The sequence below is a fragment of the Theobroma cacao genome, chromosome 2, assembly GCF_000208745.1.
Source record: "Theobroma cacao cultivar B97-61/B2 chromosome 2, Criollo_cocoa_genome_V2, whole genome shotgun sequence".
In the NCBI taxonomy this organism is placed as follows: domain Eukaryota; kingdom Viridiplantae; phylum Streptophyta; class Magnoliopsida; order Malvales; family Malvaceae; genus Theobroma; species Theobroma cacao.
The window spans coordinates 38,639,954-38,656,493 of record NC_030851.1 but is presented as its reverse complement, the minus strand read 5'-3'; the positions used below and the strand labels follow the sequence as shown (position 1 = coordinate 38,656,493).

Genomic DNA, 16,540 nt, shown 5'->3' with positions numbered 1-16,540 from the left:
CTTCTTCAAGTATCATATATATGAGAAGGAACTGCGGTTACCTTCAAAATTGACACCCTTTAGTGATAACAATGCAGACACAGAGGTGCAGAAGCAGAACAAGATCACACCATATAAAACAGATTTCTCTTTCCAGGAATTCATTGATCAGGTGCTTGCAGCTAGGACAACAGGCAAGGTAACTAAAAAAATCTAAGATCAGCTTCTTTATGTAGCAGGAAGTGGGTGAGATGCTGATAAGAATTGCGAGGAAGATTCAAGAAAGCCAATCCTTTACTGGGCTTGTTTCATTATAAGTAGTGTTTACATCTCGTGCCAAGCCTCCCATGCAATCTTAGCATGCTTTCATCTTTACCAAATTCCTAACACAACATTATATAATCCAGGTGAAACCGATGCCACCTCTCTCTCTCTCTCTCTCCGGCACCGTTTGGAACGACAACTTTCAAGTCAACCTTGGTGTGTTGGGACGGACAGCACTGGAAGACAGGAATTCTTGGAAGCTTCAACACTATCCTGAATGAATAAAGCTCATCCATGATTCTTCAACGTGAATTGTTAAATATTCTGCTAATTACCTTTCATTTGTGCAGACTCACTGACCACCTTTAGCTGCATCACTAGCAAAAGCAGCCACATTGGCCCACTGCTGGCTTAATTTGTCTCAAGAATAAATTCGTGATTTGATGTTAGAAGTATGGAAATGGAAATGCTAGGATTGATTAACTCCATATATAAGCAACCACTGCATATATGATAGTGTGGCTTTACAAGCTAAAACCTATTATAAATGAAGGATGAAGAGTGAAAGATGAGGGGAAACAATGAAAATATCATCATCAATCAACAAGGAAACTAAAGCTGTTTAGTTCATTTTTCATTTTTATCATTCACTCTTATCTTTCACTATAATAAATGAAATAAGATAAATTAATACATTGCTAATATTAAATACTCTCATTTTATTATTTTTATGAAATTTTCAATAATAATTTATAAAGTAGTTATCCAATTATTTTTTAGAAAAAGAAACAAAAATTGAAAACCAATTTTATGTAAGTCTGAGAAAAAAAAAAGAAGAAAACAGAAATAAGTATGAGTATTTAAAGAAAGGCCCAAACATAGCCAGAACTCTAAGTCTAAATGGGCGCCCAACCCAAACATAAAATAGACTGTTCACTAAAAGCACAAACTCCAGCTAAAGTACAAAACAGTACAACACCCCACCGAACAAATTTAGTAAAGCTTTAACCTTCCAGCCATTTTTGCATCTTTAACTGCAGTATCTGATGAGAGAGATAAAGAGGAAGAACAAGACAGCAAGAGAGTAAGGAAACTTAGTTCTGCTTCTGGGTTTTCGATTTTATCCCAGGTTAGTTCTTTTTTTCTCACTGTTTTTTTCAGTCTCATATATTTACCTTTTTGCCACCCGGTTCTTTCAGTTTTATTTGATCCATGTCTTATGATCTGTTTCTTCTTCACTGATGGAAAGAATTAGGAAATCCCAATATTTTTTTAATCCTAAATTGCCCCCAATGATATGCATGAAAAGTTAATAAATTTGGTCTTTTATTGAAGCTAAAATTACCGAGACATAGAATAGGCTATATTTCGATGAATTCATTGATATGTACTTAAATTATGCAGATGGATGATGTTTCCTGTCCGGATTTAATAAGTGATTTGCCTCAAAGCATTATAGAGGGTCTCCTCACGCGTTTACCAATACGGGATGCTGTTAGGACTAGCATTTTATCAAGTAAATGGAGGTACAAGTGGGCAACGATTACTCAACTTGTTTTTGATGAGAAATGTGTGGATTTATCGAATGATCGATGTGAATTTGAGGATAGTCTTGTAAAATTCATCACTCGAGCTCTTTTTCTTCACCAAGGACCAATTCACAAGTTCCAGCTTACGACTACGTATTTGCAATGCTGCCCGGATATTGATCAATGGTTACTTTTCCTGTCGAGGAATGATATCAAAGAGTTGGTTCTTGAATTGGGAGAAGGAGAGTGGTTTAGAGTTCCTTCTTGTCTTTTTAATTGTAGAAAGCTGACCCGTTTGGAGCTTTTTCGTTGTGAATTGGATCCACCACCGAGTTTTAAAGGATTCTTGTGCTTGAAGAGTCTCAATCTTCACCAGGTTTTGGTGTCACCTGAGGCAATTGAAAGTCTTATATCTAGTTGCCCTCTTCTTGAGAGCTTGGCATTGTCTTACTTTGATAGTTTAGCTCTCACTATCCATGCTCCAAATCTAAAGTATTTGTGCCTGGAAGGTGAATTTAAAGACATTTGTCTTGAAAATACCCCCCTTTTAGTTGCAATGTCAGTGGCTATGTACATGACTGATGACATAGCTGAACACTTTGAGCAAAGTTCAGGGTGCAACTTTAACAGGTTTCTTGGTGGTGTACCTCGTCTTGAGAGGCTCATTGGGCACATATACTTCACAAAGGTAAACTATCTTGCATTTCTAATTTGGTTTGTAAAGTCGATTTAGTTTGTAGTTGCTCCAAGGTACTGTCAGTTTAATGTTTTTCTGTCTTAAGTATTTGAGCATAGGTGATGACCCTGGAAGACTTCGTATTACGTATAACCATCTAAAAGTAGTAGAATTGTATCAAGTGAGTTTCGAAGATATGAAGGAGATACTCGTTGTTCTTCGCTTGATTACCAACACTCCTAATTTAAAGGAACTTCAAATTTCAGTGAGTGTTGTAGGTAGTTGTTGGCCTTCCCCAGCAACCCCCCCCCCCCCCCCCCCCCTTCCTTGTCTTTATATTTTCATTGACGGTTGATATTGTTGTCTTTTTTACTTCATACACTACCTTATGATGAATCATTCAAGATCCAAAGTGATCCTGTTCTCTCTGCATTGTTTTCTTTAGGGTTCCTCAAACACGTTAGCTGCTATTGATGCACCTGATTTGGATTTCTGGGACCAAAAATGCCCTACAGATTGCACATTCAAACAACTCAAAGTTGTGAAGATGACAGATATGTCTGGTGTGCCACATGAGATGGAGTTCATCAAATTTCTTCTTGCAAATTCACCTGCGCTTGAGACAATGAGCATTTCACCTTGTGTATATGTTATGGATGGAAGAATTAATATGTTGATTGAGCTGTTGAGGTTTCGACGGGCTTCTGCTCAAGCTGAAATTTTGTTCATTCAAGATTAAGCATTGTGGGTCTGTTTGTAAAAAACAATTATTTTGCCCTTCCATCTGCTAATTCCTTTCCTTTCTTTTGAAATCTCAAAGAACAGTTGGGCTCCAATTGCAATTTTTTTGTATCATATTCTTTTGAAATGTGAATAATAACATTATTGAGGAAATTGATATTATCTATAATGTTCAAGTGAAGTGATTGATCAGGACTTCATGGATGCTTATATAGGAAAGCTTGGAAATAACCTGAAGAAATTCAAGCAGTAAGTCATGTTCTTCCAGATTTGTACTGAGAATATATGATTTTCTAGAGTATCATGATTCATGTGTAGTTCTATTAGTATTTCCTCTTTTAGGCTAAAAACTTTGAGTTATGAATATTACAATACCATCACATGTACATGCACACATTGAACACATGCTTGCATAGATACATGCACATAGATACACCCATGGTTGCATGCAGATAAAACCTAGTATAAAACTTGGGATTTCTAGTGATAAATGCCACTGATAGCCTTTCAAACTGCCTGACAGTTGTGGCATTAAATTTTAGAGAGCAAATAAAATTCATTTTGGAAGCATTTTTATTACAAGTAACTCACAGTAAAACATCCCCAGAAAATTCTTCACTCACCAGTAGCAGGAAATGTAACACTCAACCTAAAAGTCAGTGTTTTTTTAATCTAAATCTGTACAATCAGAAATGAGACAGATTTAGAGTTTTCAGTATTATAATACTATACAACACGTTCCTGTCCTAAGATGCATTTGAGGTTTCTTCTTTTAAACAATTTATGATTCTCTCCCTTCTCTCAGAGGTGCATGTCATCTTGGTCCAGAGAGCTCCATTGCTTGAACCAGCAAGGAAGAGTCATCGGTAAGATCAGAGTATCTCTCTGAAGAGGAGAATTCATTGGCTCTGGACCTGGTTGCTTCAGCTCTCTGGGATGCTTCCCACTTCTCGGCAAGTCCATCACCTTCTAGCATGCGAACCACTTCTGACATCTTGGGTCTGTGACTTGGAAGGTATTGAGTGCATAGAAGAGCCACTTGAGCCATTTCTTCTAGCTCAATCCTATCATAATTGTTTTTCAGGTCCTTGTCAACTAGCATCTCAAGTTTCTTTTCTAGGTGAATTTTTCTTACCTGCATATAATAATAATAATAACCAGGTACATCAGATTTCTGCAATTTGATTCTTTGTGAGAATAGTCTGACAAGTAAAATTTCTTTAATTAGCTCACCCAGTCAAGCATGGCTCCTTTCTGGTTAGCTGTCTTCCCGAATTCGAGAGCTCTCAGTCCAGATATCAGCTCAAGTAGAAGGATACCGAACCCAAAAACATCTGTTTTCTCAGAGGACTGGCCAGTTGATAGATATTCCGGGGCTATATGTCCCACAGTGCCTCTCACAGCTGTTGTCACGTGGGAATCCCGGTGATCCAGCAACTTTGCCAATCCAAAATCTCCAACAATGGCCTCACAGTAATCATCAAGAAGTATATTTGCAGCCTTAACATCCCTATGAATTATCTTTGGGTCACACTGCTCGTGCAAGTACAATAATCCCCTAGCTGCTCCTAAAGCAATTCGTTTCCTTGTTCCCCAATCCAAGGCTGGTTTGGCTGCAAAGACACAACTTACAATATTATTCACTGGTAAAATTTGCCTTATTTGACATTTAAGATTGGGGACAAATCAACATGCCATTGCATCTTATACTATTGGAGTATGCATTTGTTATATACTTCATAGTTATGATTGTTAGTTCTTAAGACTCCATAATTCGGGGGATTAGATCATATCAGTCTGAGTTGTAAGAGATTAGCAATGATTGCTGTTGCATTACCTTTGAGGCGAGAAGCAACACTACCATTGGACATGTAGGGATAAACCAAAAGTCTCTCTGTCGCTGTCATGCAAAATCCATAGAGCCGAAGGAGGTTGCGGTGAACTGCTAGGCTTATCATCTCAACTTCAGTCTGAAATTGGATTTCGCCTCCAATGGCATTTCCATCTTTAAGCCTTTTCACAGCTACTACTGTTCCATCCTGGAGATACCCCTTATATACGTTTCCGAAACCTCCTTTTCCAACCAAGTTCTTGCTGCTGAAGTTGTTAGTAGCTACCTGAAGTTCCTTGAAAGGGAACCTCTTCAAGTTTCCAAGGCAAACTTCTTCCCGATGTTGTTCTGAAATGTTCAAAAGAGTGTGTTTTATGGAGACGAATTAGCCCTTTCTTATAAACTACATGCTTTTTTCAGTGCAAGTATATTTATTTTTTCAGTTTACACTAACCATTAACATCAAAGAATATTTGCTGCTTGTGTCTTTGCCTGCACCAAAGAAGTAAACCAAATCCAAGAATAAGTAGACAGATGCAGCCTAGGCTTGAGCCAAAGGCTAAAACAATTCGGTGGCTTTTGGGTCTTCCAGAAGGTTGTGAGCCTAACAAGCAAAGCAATGTTATGTCAGCTTAACAGAATTAAACAATTATACAAATTTTGGGAGAATATCAATATGGAATGTAACATAATCTTAAAGCAGGTGATAGGGTACATATAGAAATCTTAAATTCTAGATAGGGGGACATAAGTCATGAATTTTACACTAAAGTCAAAAGGTAGGTGCTTAATGGTTAGAAAAAGAATTAACACAGCTTTTTGAACAGAACTTCAAGAGGGAGAACTGTTCTTACTTTGTGAATTATTTAAGGGAAAAGATATTGGCATTGGTCTTGTTCTGGAGCAGTCTTGCTCATTCCCCGTGGCACAGATCAATGGGTTTCCGACAATGCTGTGTCAACTAGAAAAATGTGTTAGCAAATAATAAATAGAAAAAAATAGTACTAAGAAGTTATATAGTTAAATCTTTTGTTTTAAGCATGGTAAAACACAGGACACCATAGTTAACTTTTGGAGTAACTTACTTGAATGTTTTTGCATAGAACCCCGGCATAGGACCACTCAAATTATTGAAAGACAAGTCCCTGGAAAATTCAGCAGATCCCACATACTGGTAAACCCTTACTCTAACATGCATCATTTTGGAAAGAAAACTAACTGGCATTCATGGGATTAAGAGAATTACAGGAAAGTAAGCTGAGTCATGTTTGCCAAGGAGGAAGGTATTGGTCCTGAGAGGCTGTTATTATTCAGCCTCCTGATACAAATTTAAAGAAAACGCATTATTATTTTCAAACTGATTCAGGTAAATAACTGCAATTCAGAAAAAAAAAATGTGCTAAAGCATAGACAATATTTCAATATATATACTTACAGGTATTGGAGGCTTTTTACATGGGACAGACTGCTGGGAATTTGACCAGAGAAGGAGTTGCTAGAAAGATCAAGTGTGTTAAGCTTGGGAAGTTTCCCCAATTCGGAGGGTATATGTCCTGCTATATTGTTATCCTGTAGGAGCCTGCAAAACTTCCATTTAAGATACAAGGCACTCTAGCTATAGTTAGCACAATTTGTCTGATGAAAATTTGATACCCACACATGCTGGAGATTTGTCAAGTTTCCAATGGTAGGTGCAAGAGTACCAGACAAATTCTGGCTTGGAGCTCCGCTGCAACAAAATCATTTCAACCACATCACTGTAACTTCCCTAGTCTTTACTAAAGTACTAGAATATAACTATTTATCTTTTTGAGTGTATTGTGTTTGTCTTTCCAAGTTTGAATGAGTGTATATTTTGATTGCTTTCAGTACTACTTACAGGCCAACGACTAGACCATCAGGAGTGCAAGTGACCATACTCCAGCTACATGGATCAACAGCAGCCTCATCCCAATTGTCAAGAACCCGATGAGGATCAACCAGAAAATTTTTTATGCCCATTAAAGCTTGCACTGAAGAAAAGAAGAAAATTCAAAGAAACAAGAAAAAGGTTCATTTCCTGATTAAAATTTCCTTCTATGCATACAATTTCAAAAGACAACCATGTGTTTTCTTCCAATTATAATCAAAGTTCAGTTACCTTCAAAGTTAACACCTTTTGGTGAAAGCAATCCACATGCAGAACTCCACAAGCAGAGCAGGGCTACACAACACAAAACAAACTTCTCTTTCCTGAATTCCATTGTCTCAGTTGCAGCTCCAAGAAAGGTAACCAGCTTCTTTTGTATGTAGGGAACCAAGGAAGCAGGTAAGGAGCTGGTAGAAGTTTGTAAGCAGAGATTCAAACTGAAGCAATGCTTAAGTAGGATCGTTGTTGTTTTTTGCAATGTTTACATCAGTGAAAGTCCCCATGGTTCCTATACAAGAATAGAATTTGCACTCACTCTCAACTTTCTGTCAGAAACTCAGAACCAAGAGCCAAGAAAACCAGAGGGTTTGGATAGTTTTTAAAAAAAAAACAAAACAAAAGGCAGTAGAGACTAGTAACATGCCCGCCACTGGTTCAAGCAAAAGCAGAGAAAAAAGAATATATAAAAAAGCTATGCTACATTAGCCAAATCAAGATAATATCAACACAAAAAAAATCCTTTCAATCATATATTTATTTAGGGAATAGGATGTAAACAAAGCAAAGTGAGGTATTAACTGTTAAGCACATTAAGATTTATATTATAATTAGGAATGCTTAATTACCGAGTGGGGTTAGGCAGTTCTTGGGTGTCAGATTGAGAGAACCAAGTGTTGTTGGGATTGCTTTTTGATTTGCTAAAGCTTCCACTGTGGCCTGTGGGATCCAACATTCCCTGAGGTTGGCCATTTCTTTTATTTAAAAGCAGAAAATGGAGTCAGAAAATTCGATCTTCTAATTTGCTTTATAATAATTAATAGAAAAAAAAGGTGAGAATCTCGAGGGGATTGTGCTCGAGATTGTTGATGTAATAGCTTAGCTCCTCGTGAGATCTTTGTTGTGAGAATTATTGCACACCCATTGCTTCCCTTTTTTTTTTTTTTTTTTTTCTTTTCTTATGCATTAATTTGTGTTAGGTGTCGCTTTTTTTTATTCTAGGACACTCACCTTGTCTCCCCCACTCCACAGTCAAGACTCTGTCCCATTTCACCAATCCGAAAGCACCCAACTTTATAAAGCAAAAGCTTCTCTCTCTCTCTCTTAATCTAGAGACATCAAAATATAATTTAATTGTTTTAATGTTTATTAATTTCCTGTTATTTGTGAATAATTATTCAATACATAACACTATTTCATATGGTGGTAGATCCTACATTATTGAATAATGACTATAATATCATTACCATTTGATAAACCTTTGTTCAATTTTTAGAACAAACATTCATAAATTAACGTAAATTACTATTTATAAGAATCGACGAACAAAAGTAAAGCATAGTCTGATATCATATTAAATTTTTAAAACAAATATTTAATTTAAAATTAATTAAAAATAAGTGAAAATGTTTTTGTTATATTTATATGTTTAGAATATCTTAACTTAAAATATGTAAGATTTTTTTTATCATCCGACCTATAAATATAACAAAAAAAACTTATTTATTTTTAAATTGGATAATTGTAAGTAAAATTTAACGTTATTTATAACAATTTTGTGAATAATTGTACTGTTGGATGACAAAAGAACATTATATTTCGTATGGTATCGGACCGTACATTATCTTGTAATGACAACAACTTCCTTAGCCCTCGGATGAAAATCCGAGGGTAATGATGGTGCTAGCTAGCAAACGCCCGAGAGTAGAAAATGAGATTCCATTTTCTCCCAAAACACCAATCATGAAAATGGAAGCAGAGGCTGATGATTGCTTGTTTTGGTACACGTGCAATGGAAACCCCACAGTGTGGTTGACTTGATCTTTCAAAGAGTTTTTCTCTTCTTCTCTAAAGTTTAAACATTAAGAAAGGAGAAGATTTGCTCGATGCAATATTCATGATCATTTTAACAGAAGTAAAGTTGATCAGATGGTTATGATTAATGATCAGACGTAAAGGTTTAGTATGATAAGATTAGCACCTGATCGGGACATTTTACTTGTATGGCCATGGAATGGCTAGGGAGCATCCTGGCTTCTTGGTTTTTCAGGCCATAGAAAGGCCACTGATAGCCAAAATCAGTTGCTTTCCTTAATCTCGACAATATGTTCGTTCAGTATTAAAAGTTAAATATTCTCATGAATTGTTCAAGTGGAAGTTTATTTGTCAATGGAGCAATGCCAGCCAAGTGGAAAGGAGCACATATACTTTCACAGCTTAATAATAGCCAATCCAATATTTGTATGTAAAGTTGTGTGATTTGTCTGGTTTTTACCCAAATGCAAAGCCAAGAAGTTAAAAACAGGCACTTATCAGCAGGAATGTAGCTTTTGGATCTGTTCAGGGGGGGGGGAGGGGGGGGAGGTTTGAGTACAATTTATGCCATTGAAAGGTAGATACGAGCCTTTTTATCACCATGAACTTCAACTTTGCATGAAAATTGCATTCAAACCACAAAGGAAGAAAGTGACTTTGGGAGGAAGATTCAGGTTAGATTGAGGTTTGGGTTCCACATTGGTTCGCTGCCCGACAAAAGGGCCTGTTTACTTGCCCATTTGATTGAACATTCACATCAGAGACCTGGAATGAGAATAGGAATGCTTGTCCTCAGGTTAATATAACACAGTGAATTAAAGGCACTCTTGCAGTAGTTGGGTATATATGTCTCTTCCCATCATTAGTCCCCACCACCAAACAAGGATTCCACTTTAATGGATTCTTAAGATATAGTAGTGTATGTTTTTTAGTATGACAAGATATTGGGTCTTTTCTTCTCTCCTGCCATCTAATCTTATGCTTTGGCTCCTTTCCACGCACTTATTTTACTACTACTGTTTGCTGCTTTTAACTCTTTCTCACCTTGGGTTAGCAAAAGCTTTGGATCGAATCAATAAAAGAAATTGCCAGGCAGGGTCATGGAGGGCCAAAAAGGAGTCAAACAAGTGGGATCAAAAAAAGGAGGAAGTTGACCATATGATCCAAATGAAGAGGGATACCCCAAATGAGTAGGAAATAATTGTTCTTTTTCCCCCACTAGCTAGGGTGTGTTTGATTGAAGGAGCTACAACTCTTTTTTGAACAATTTGTACACCGAAGTCACATGAATTTAGCTCTGGCTTTGTCCCTTAAAGGCATAAAGTAGACATTATAAAGCTTCCAAAATAGTTGACACTCCCTAACCCCACCTCTTCTCCTCCTCAATTCACCCCCTGAATTTCTCTCTTCAGTCTTCACCCCTATCGTTTTCTTTGTACCGAGTTCAGAGAATTCAGGTTTCAATCCACATGATTCTCCCACCGAGATCAGAAATTAATTGGAAATGTCGCCTAGCTAGACCAACAGAAATTAAGAGTCTCTTCTTTCAGTATCTCCAATCAAGGCCAAGCACTTGTTAATTTTTGTGAAGATTTCAACCAAGAAACCTGCCTCAACCAATTAATCGAGATCTCCAAAGGCTACCCTACTCAAAGGAGCTATGAACATGATAATAGCAGTTGGAAGGGCGAAGTGGCCAAGTTCTATCCATTAAAGGTTGGGCCAATAGAATAAATTCCCTTCAGAAAGGGCGCCCTTTAAAAGCTTAGGATGCCTCACACGCAAGCCATACTTTTTCTTTGCTTTTATAGTGCGTATACGACCTTTTTGTATTTACTAAATTCTTAATACCACACAACGTAAAGAGAGGTGAAAAGGAACGGTCATCTGATCTCTCCCCCTTGTTTGATGACTTTGGAATGTTGCTGATAAAAGGCACAGCAATTTCAAATGTGAACTAGCTCATGCACAGCCATTGCAGTTGTAACAAGCGTGAAAAGAAGGCAGGCTCAGGAAACGTATACTACTAACATAGGTCCCATTTATAACACCTTTTGATGAGCAAAATTGATGAGAGACCCAGAACCCATTCTGACGCTGTTTGAGTTCAAATCTATGTTTCAACTCCTTTAATTTTTGACCCCTTGGTTAATTAATCTGTTTAATGGAAGGTAGGAATGCAGTCTAAAGATGTCTTGTTGACAAAATCACTGTGCGCAATGATATGATTTAACATGTTTTAGAAGCATTAGGAATAAAAAGTAAGTGGCAGCATCAGGATGCAGACAAAAATAATTCAGTCATAAAGCAAAAAAAATTATATAGCAAAAGGCAATACAAACAAACCAATAGAAAACAAACATCTCCACTACACATGGAAACAATTCACTGCTTTATCACAAGGATAATGGCACCCTGGAATCCATAGGTCATTTTCCAATTATGAAAGAGAATCCTGGAAGTAGTACTGCAGCTGAGTTACGTGACTAATGTAATCCACAATCTTATTTTACATGGAATTTTTTCCTTTATTCAACATCTTGATGTAACTGACGACCAAATTCGACTAGCAGACAACCCGGGCACGTATGAAAGTTGGCTCCAGTTTTGCTTTTTAGGAAAATTGCTTAGAATTCTTGACAAAAACAGTGAAAGTAGGAACTGTCAATGTTGGAGAAAAATTTGAGCAATTGGCGCCCGAGACTGTGCTTCAAGTAAACATTTTGTATCAGATTAGTGATTGATCAAACGTGGAAAACAACTGTCAACATTCACAAATCAGTTAGCAACTCGTTGCATTTAATATTGCTTAGGGAGATTAGGTTGTCAAGCAGCATAGTAAGAATTTTGAAGCTGATATGATTAAGGTCTACCTTCAACCAGGATTGGGGAAAAATTGTGAAGTTACTTTGAACTATATGCCTTTTCCCTTTGAACCCAAAAAGGAATTGTTCACGCATGTTCCAAACTTCATAATTTGGAGGGAACCCTATAAAGAGAATGATCTACCAAGCTTTTGGCTTCCTGTTAATAGCTGAATAGATGCATGTGAAGCCTCAAAGATGGTCCAGGTAATTGGGACACAATTTTAAAAGCTAAACAGTTAGCCCAACCAGCATGGTGGATTGATGATCCTTTTGGAAATGCTGTTCTATTAGCCAAGTTCTTGTAATCCAACTGTATCACCTGCTTCATAATTCTCAGGTCAAAACTGGTCCCATTCCACATCTCTTGCAAACCCCTCATTTCAAGGAATCATGGTGCCTGAATTTGGTTTGGAAACATGGTGACCACGATTGGTGCATCTAAAAGGATATGGACAGAGCCTTGACAGAGTGCATTCCACACAATAGCTCCAAGCCAGCTTACTTTCTGTTCAAAATTGCCTTTTATATTCACATACAATGTTTTTGTTCCTTCAGTCCTTTAGCTTAGTTTAGCCAGCCTATCTATAGTTGGACACCAAAATCCTAATACATCACGGTCAGTCAGCCCTGTGCTAGCCTTGGGTTAAAGATAGAATAGATTTGGTAGTTATGGTGACAACAGGGAACACAATTTGAGACAGCCGCATGTTTGAGTCCAGCTATTAATTTTTTTGCATCAGCAATCACTGTCTGAATTTGAGCCACAGTCTGGTCCTAACTTAACGGTCTTCTTTTATATGAACATTCAGAACAAAAGGCGGTCAAAGATTGCCGCTTTTCACCACGTTACTTTCTGCTATACCATGCAACTTTCTGCTCAAAGCCTGTTTTGAATTCAACTACTCAATATCAAGCATGTCAACAATGCCAGGCGCTCATCTGAATTGCTTTCTTTACTGTATATGTGAATAAAGCAGCAGCTGTCCCCAGTACCCTCAACATCAAAGGCACGAAGATAGACCAAGATAAAAAGATTATACTCTTTGCATTTTGATTAGTTTAAGAAAAAAGCACAGCAGCAATGTTTGTTTGGTTCAGATTTCAGTTACTTCTCAATTTTCCTCATTCTTTCCTAGCCCAAGACACCTTTAGTGGGTTCAGTTCTGCCAGCATAAACATACAGGAATGTCTTGATACCTCCAGCACTAGTAAGATCCTCAAGAAAACCAATAAGCAAGGTCCATCGTAAGATAAAAAGGGTCGGCAAAGGTAAAACACTGGCGCAAAAGGTGATTACCTACTTTAATGTGTGTATTTTAAGCGTTTGGAATATTGTAAGAACTGAGACACGCTTAAAAGCATACACAACAGACACGCTTAAAAGCATACACAACACTGAAAAGGATGATACCCATAGTCCATAGAATTCAAAAAAGTGGCTGCAAGCAGAAGCAGAAGCTCAAGCAAAAGCAACCCATGGCTACTTTGAGTGCAGAACTGATAAATATAAGGTGGATTCTCAGAATTCTAGAAAGAAAGCGTTGAATTGATTCCCGGACCAATAACTGCAAATATGGAAGTCGTTTCGAGCTGAGCTGAGCCTATTAAACAAATGAAGGCAAGTAATCTGATTGGTGATCAAATAATTATTAACATAGTAGGAGAGTTTAGGGTAGAAATAGTAACAAATAGATGCAACAGAGACAACTAAAGAAACTATATAGAGTAGCTATTTCACCATTAAAATGAGTACGAACTTTTACCAACCATTTCTGTAAAGCAGTGACCATGCACAACTTAAGTACTGACCAATTTAGTTCGATCATAAGTTGCAGCATTGGCTTCAAGGGGTTTGCAATTCTGATCTAACTGTGAAAATAAAATGCTTCCATAGAAAAAAAAATTTAGATACAAATTCATACATAAATGTTAGAATGCAGAACTGAAATATAATGAAATAGCTTCAAGACTTGTATCAATGTCACAGTCTTAAAATTTTATTCATCTCACTGATAACGTACAAAAGATTACAGGCATTCATGTTTGTTCCCGACAGATTGAAAAAACGAATTAAAATAATATAATTTATTATTTAGTTACCTGCAATCCTTTTGCACATAGACATATTGGCAAAATATAGTGAATAAAGATCAAATGCAAACTTTAAAGCAGAAACATCAAAATCTTATTTGTTTGAGGGAACACACACAGAAATATTGGCCTCAGCACAGAAGATTGGAATGCAACTGATCGATTGGCAATATATTTTTCAGTTTCCAGTTATTTATGCACACTCTGCCCCAAGTGGAATCCAAGTTTTTAGTACATAAACAAGTCTTCAGCAAGAGTTGCATATCCTATAAGGCTATCACAGATGAACCCTAAACCCAATCAAACAGACTGACATTAGATCTTTTACAACTAGATGCAGTTTTATATGCTTTAATGATAGATGAGATCATGAAACAAGACAAATTGAAACAGAGTGTTGCAAGAGAGATATTAACTTCCAACCATAATTGAAATGAGAGAAAACAGTGAATCTATCAAAAAAAAAAAACAACAAAAGAATGAAAGAAAGAAGTATATATAATAGACAAAAAGTGTTCAGCATGCTTTGATTTCTTGTTAACCGTTGGATTGAAGCATTGGTGTGTGAAGAACACAAATTCCAAACGTGACCCTAGCTCAGATTGTCACGCCAATCTCCTTTCATTCGATCCCTCCTTTTTTATAATATTCTCTAGATTACTTTTATGTCATTTTGTATCAGAAAAAACTTTATAAGAGCTACATTGATGAGTTCTTAGTTGATTGGTTCTGTGACTGCAAAACGTAATCAATTACTGTGTTTCCTTGTATGTAAGGTTTATCACTTGTAACTTTTTTACGAATTAATGATAAGGGTAAATAAAAATTTAGAAACAATGACATTGATGCACGATTATCCTTTAACTTTTTGTATTTTCAATCATATGCTCTAAGAACTTTCTATGGTTCATAAGATTGGTTTCACAAGTTGAATTTGTTAATTTCATGTTTATTTTGATAAATTTTACTTTTTGATAAATTTTGCTTTCTGATAAATTTATCAGGTTAAAAATAAATTAAAAATTTTGATGGAGAGAGAATTTGAAAAAGAAAAATCAAGATAAAAACTAACCATCTAAACCAATAAGAAAATGAAACATGAGCCCTATAACTTCTGCTAAATACAGAATATCCATTTTTGATCTAAACACAAACAATCAATGTGGTCTTTTAAAAAAGTCACATTTTCTTGTAACACTAAAACTATATTGTATGAATTAATGAATCACGTGACCCGCTTACATGTGATTGTCTTCTTCTTTGTAACAAGGAACCACTTGATGTGAACAACAATGAAAAACATTCTCATGCATAGATAGAACTCATTTTTTGATTTTTTTTTTTTATAATTAGAGAATGGGAGATTCGAACCTTACTCTATAGGCAGGGGATCATACACCAACCAATGAGCCAAATACTCGAGTGCATTTTCTGACATATTATTGATTCCTTCTTATTCTAATTTCTAATAACATTCAAAGTTGACCATGGACATTCGTAAATGTAAGGAAGACAGCAAAATCAAACCATTCCATGTTCTTTAGCAGGTATAAAAAATTTCTGGAATTAACTAGATAAGAAAAAGATATGAATTCTATAATTTTCAAAATTCAGCACTTTGTGCAAAAATAAAATTTCACACTTGATTGTTGAACAACCTATAGTTGGATTCATTATTTAAATTGTCATAACATTGAATTTTTCAACAAGTATGATTTGATGGGTTTTGGCTCAAATTAATTTGGACTTCATTAGTATCTTAGTTAAAGTAGGATTAGGTCCCAAAAATATTAAGACTTGTTTTTATATTCAAATGCATTTTTTGCATTTTTACTTTTGAAGTAAAATACTATTTGGTAATGGCTTCAAGAAATTGCTATGTGTAGTGACGAAAATAATAATCAAATAAAACTTAAATTAAATCGTTTTACGTACTATTTTCTAAAAGACAAATGAAATTTTCATTAAGAGAAAGAGTTATAAAAACTATACTCCAAAACAGTAGTGGTAGAGGACAATATAAGAAAAGACATAAAAATCTCCTTCTTTGCAAGACTTGTGTACACATACACAGTAAAACCAAGATGATTTTATTTAATTAGGAATGATCATCCCCAGAGGAAGCTAATGGTGGAGTATTACATCAAGAGAATAAGAAACCAATATTATTATTACATGAAAAATTCCTGAAGGGTAATTCAGTTTGGCCTTGCTGCTGCTGCTGCTGGGCAATGATCCTGTTTCCTTCTCTCCACATCCTACTTGCTCAGCTCCATTGGTACAAATGTAAGGGTTTCCTTCAATTCTGTAACAACTAAAAAATTATAAGCAACTAAAGTTTAAGCTGGCCAAGTTTCCTGTTTCCAGCAGGGTAAAATAAAAAAAATAGGAAAAGAAAAGAGAAATTATTGGAGTGAGACTTGCCTAAATACTTTGGCAGGGAATGTGGGCGCATCACCACTCAAATTATTGAAGGATAAGTCTCTGGAAAATTGAACAAAAATCTATATCATCCTTGCTCCGAATATATCAAATTCATTAGGGAAGGAAAACTATACATACATATATATATATATATATATATATATATATATATATATATATATATATTCTAGGTGAGAG

General features: G+C 36.0%; 3 protein-coding genes across 4 annotated transcripts in view; 1 reads left to right on the top strand and 2 right to left on the bottom strand.

The window, feature by feature from the left end:
- Window positions 1,213-3,370, top strand: LOC18610121 (F-box/FBD/LRR-repeat protein At1g13570). The gene is made up of 4 exons (XM_018115553.1): window positions 1,213-1,372; window positions 1,648-2,460; window positions 2,555-2,713; window positions 2,894-3,370. The coding sequence occupies exons 2-4, from the start codon at window positions 1,648-1,650 to the stop codon at window positions 3,185-3,187; spliced, it is 1,266 nt and encodes a 421-aa protein (XP_017971042.1). The 5' UTR covers window positions 1,213-1,372; the 3' UTR covers window positions 3,188-3,370.
- Window positions 3,740-7,877, bottom strand: LOC18610120 (protein NSP-INTERACTING KINASE 2). 2 transcript variants are annotated; one of them, XM_018115552.1, is made up of 12 exons: window positions 7,775-7,877; window positions 7,161-7,437; window positions 6,900-7,032; window positions 6,678-6,749; window positions 6,456-6,599; window positions 6,267-6,338; window positions 6,106-6,165; window positions 5,875-5,972; window positions 5,475-5,624; window positions 5,027-5,368; window positions 4,423-4,802; window positions 3,740-4,324 (listed from the first exon to the last, which is right to left on the bottom strand). In XM_018115552.1, the coding sequence occupies exons 2-12, from the start codon at window positions 7,261-7,263 to the stop codon at window positions 4,004-4,006; spliced, it is 1,875 nt and encodes a 624-aa protein (XP_017971041.1). In that variant the 5' UTR covers window positions 7,264-7,437; window positions 7,775-7,877; the 3' UTR covers window positions 3,740-4,003. The 2 variants fall into 2 exon arrangements, with proteins under 2 accessions (XP_017971041.1, XP_017971040.1); XM_018115551.1 differs by lacking the exon at window positions 7,775-7,877 and having other exon boundaries at window positions 7,161-7,659.
- LOC108660937 (protein NSP-INTERACTING KINASE 1-like) overlaps window positions 15,970-16,540 on the bottom strand; it is a 1,764-nt gene continuing 1,193 nt past the window's right edge. The window contains exons 6-7 of the mRNA XM_018115556.1: window positions 16,343-16,402; window positions 15,970-16,223 (exon numbers count right to left, since the gene is read on the bottom strand). Of these exons, the coding sequence (XP_017971045.1) occupies window positions 16,043-16,223; window positions 16,343-16,402 (241 nt within the window). The 3' untranslated portion in view covers window positions 15,970-16,042. The remainder of the gene's footprint in view (window positions 16,224-16,342; window positions 16,403-16,540) is intronic.

Coding starts and splice junctions, on each gene's coding strand:
- LOC18610121 (XM_018115553.1), top strand. CDS start 1,648: ATGGATGATGTTTCCTGTCCGGATTTAATAAGTGATTTGCCTCAAAGC. Junction 2,461..2,554: donor GGCACATATACTTCACAAAG/GTAAACTATCTT, acceptor TTCTGTCTTAAG/TATTTGAGCATAGGTGATGA. Junction 2,714..2,893: donor TAAAGGAACTTCAAATTTCA/GTGAGTGTTGTA, acceptor TGTTTTCTTTAG/GGTTCCTCAAACACGTTAGC.
- LOC18610120 (XM_018115552.1), bottom strand. CDS start 7,263: ATGGAATTCAGGAAAGAGAAGTTTGTTTTGTGTTGTGTAGCCCTGCTC. Junction 6,600..6,677: donor TTGACAAATCTCCAGCATGT/GTGGGTATCAAA, acceptor GAAGTTTTGCAG/GCTCCTACAGGATAACAATA. Junction 6,166..6,266: donor ATGACTCAGCTTACTTTCCT/GTAATTCTCTTA, acceptor TGAATTTTCCAG/GGACTTGTCTTTCAATAATT.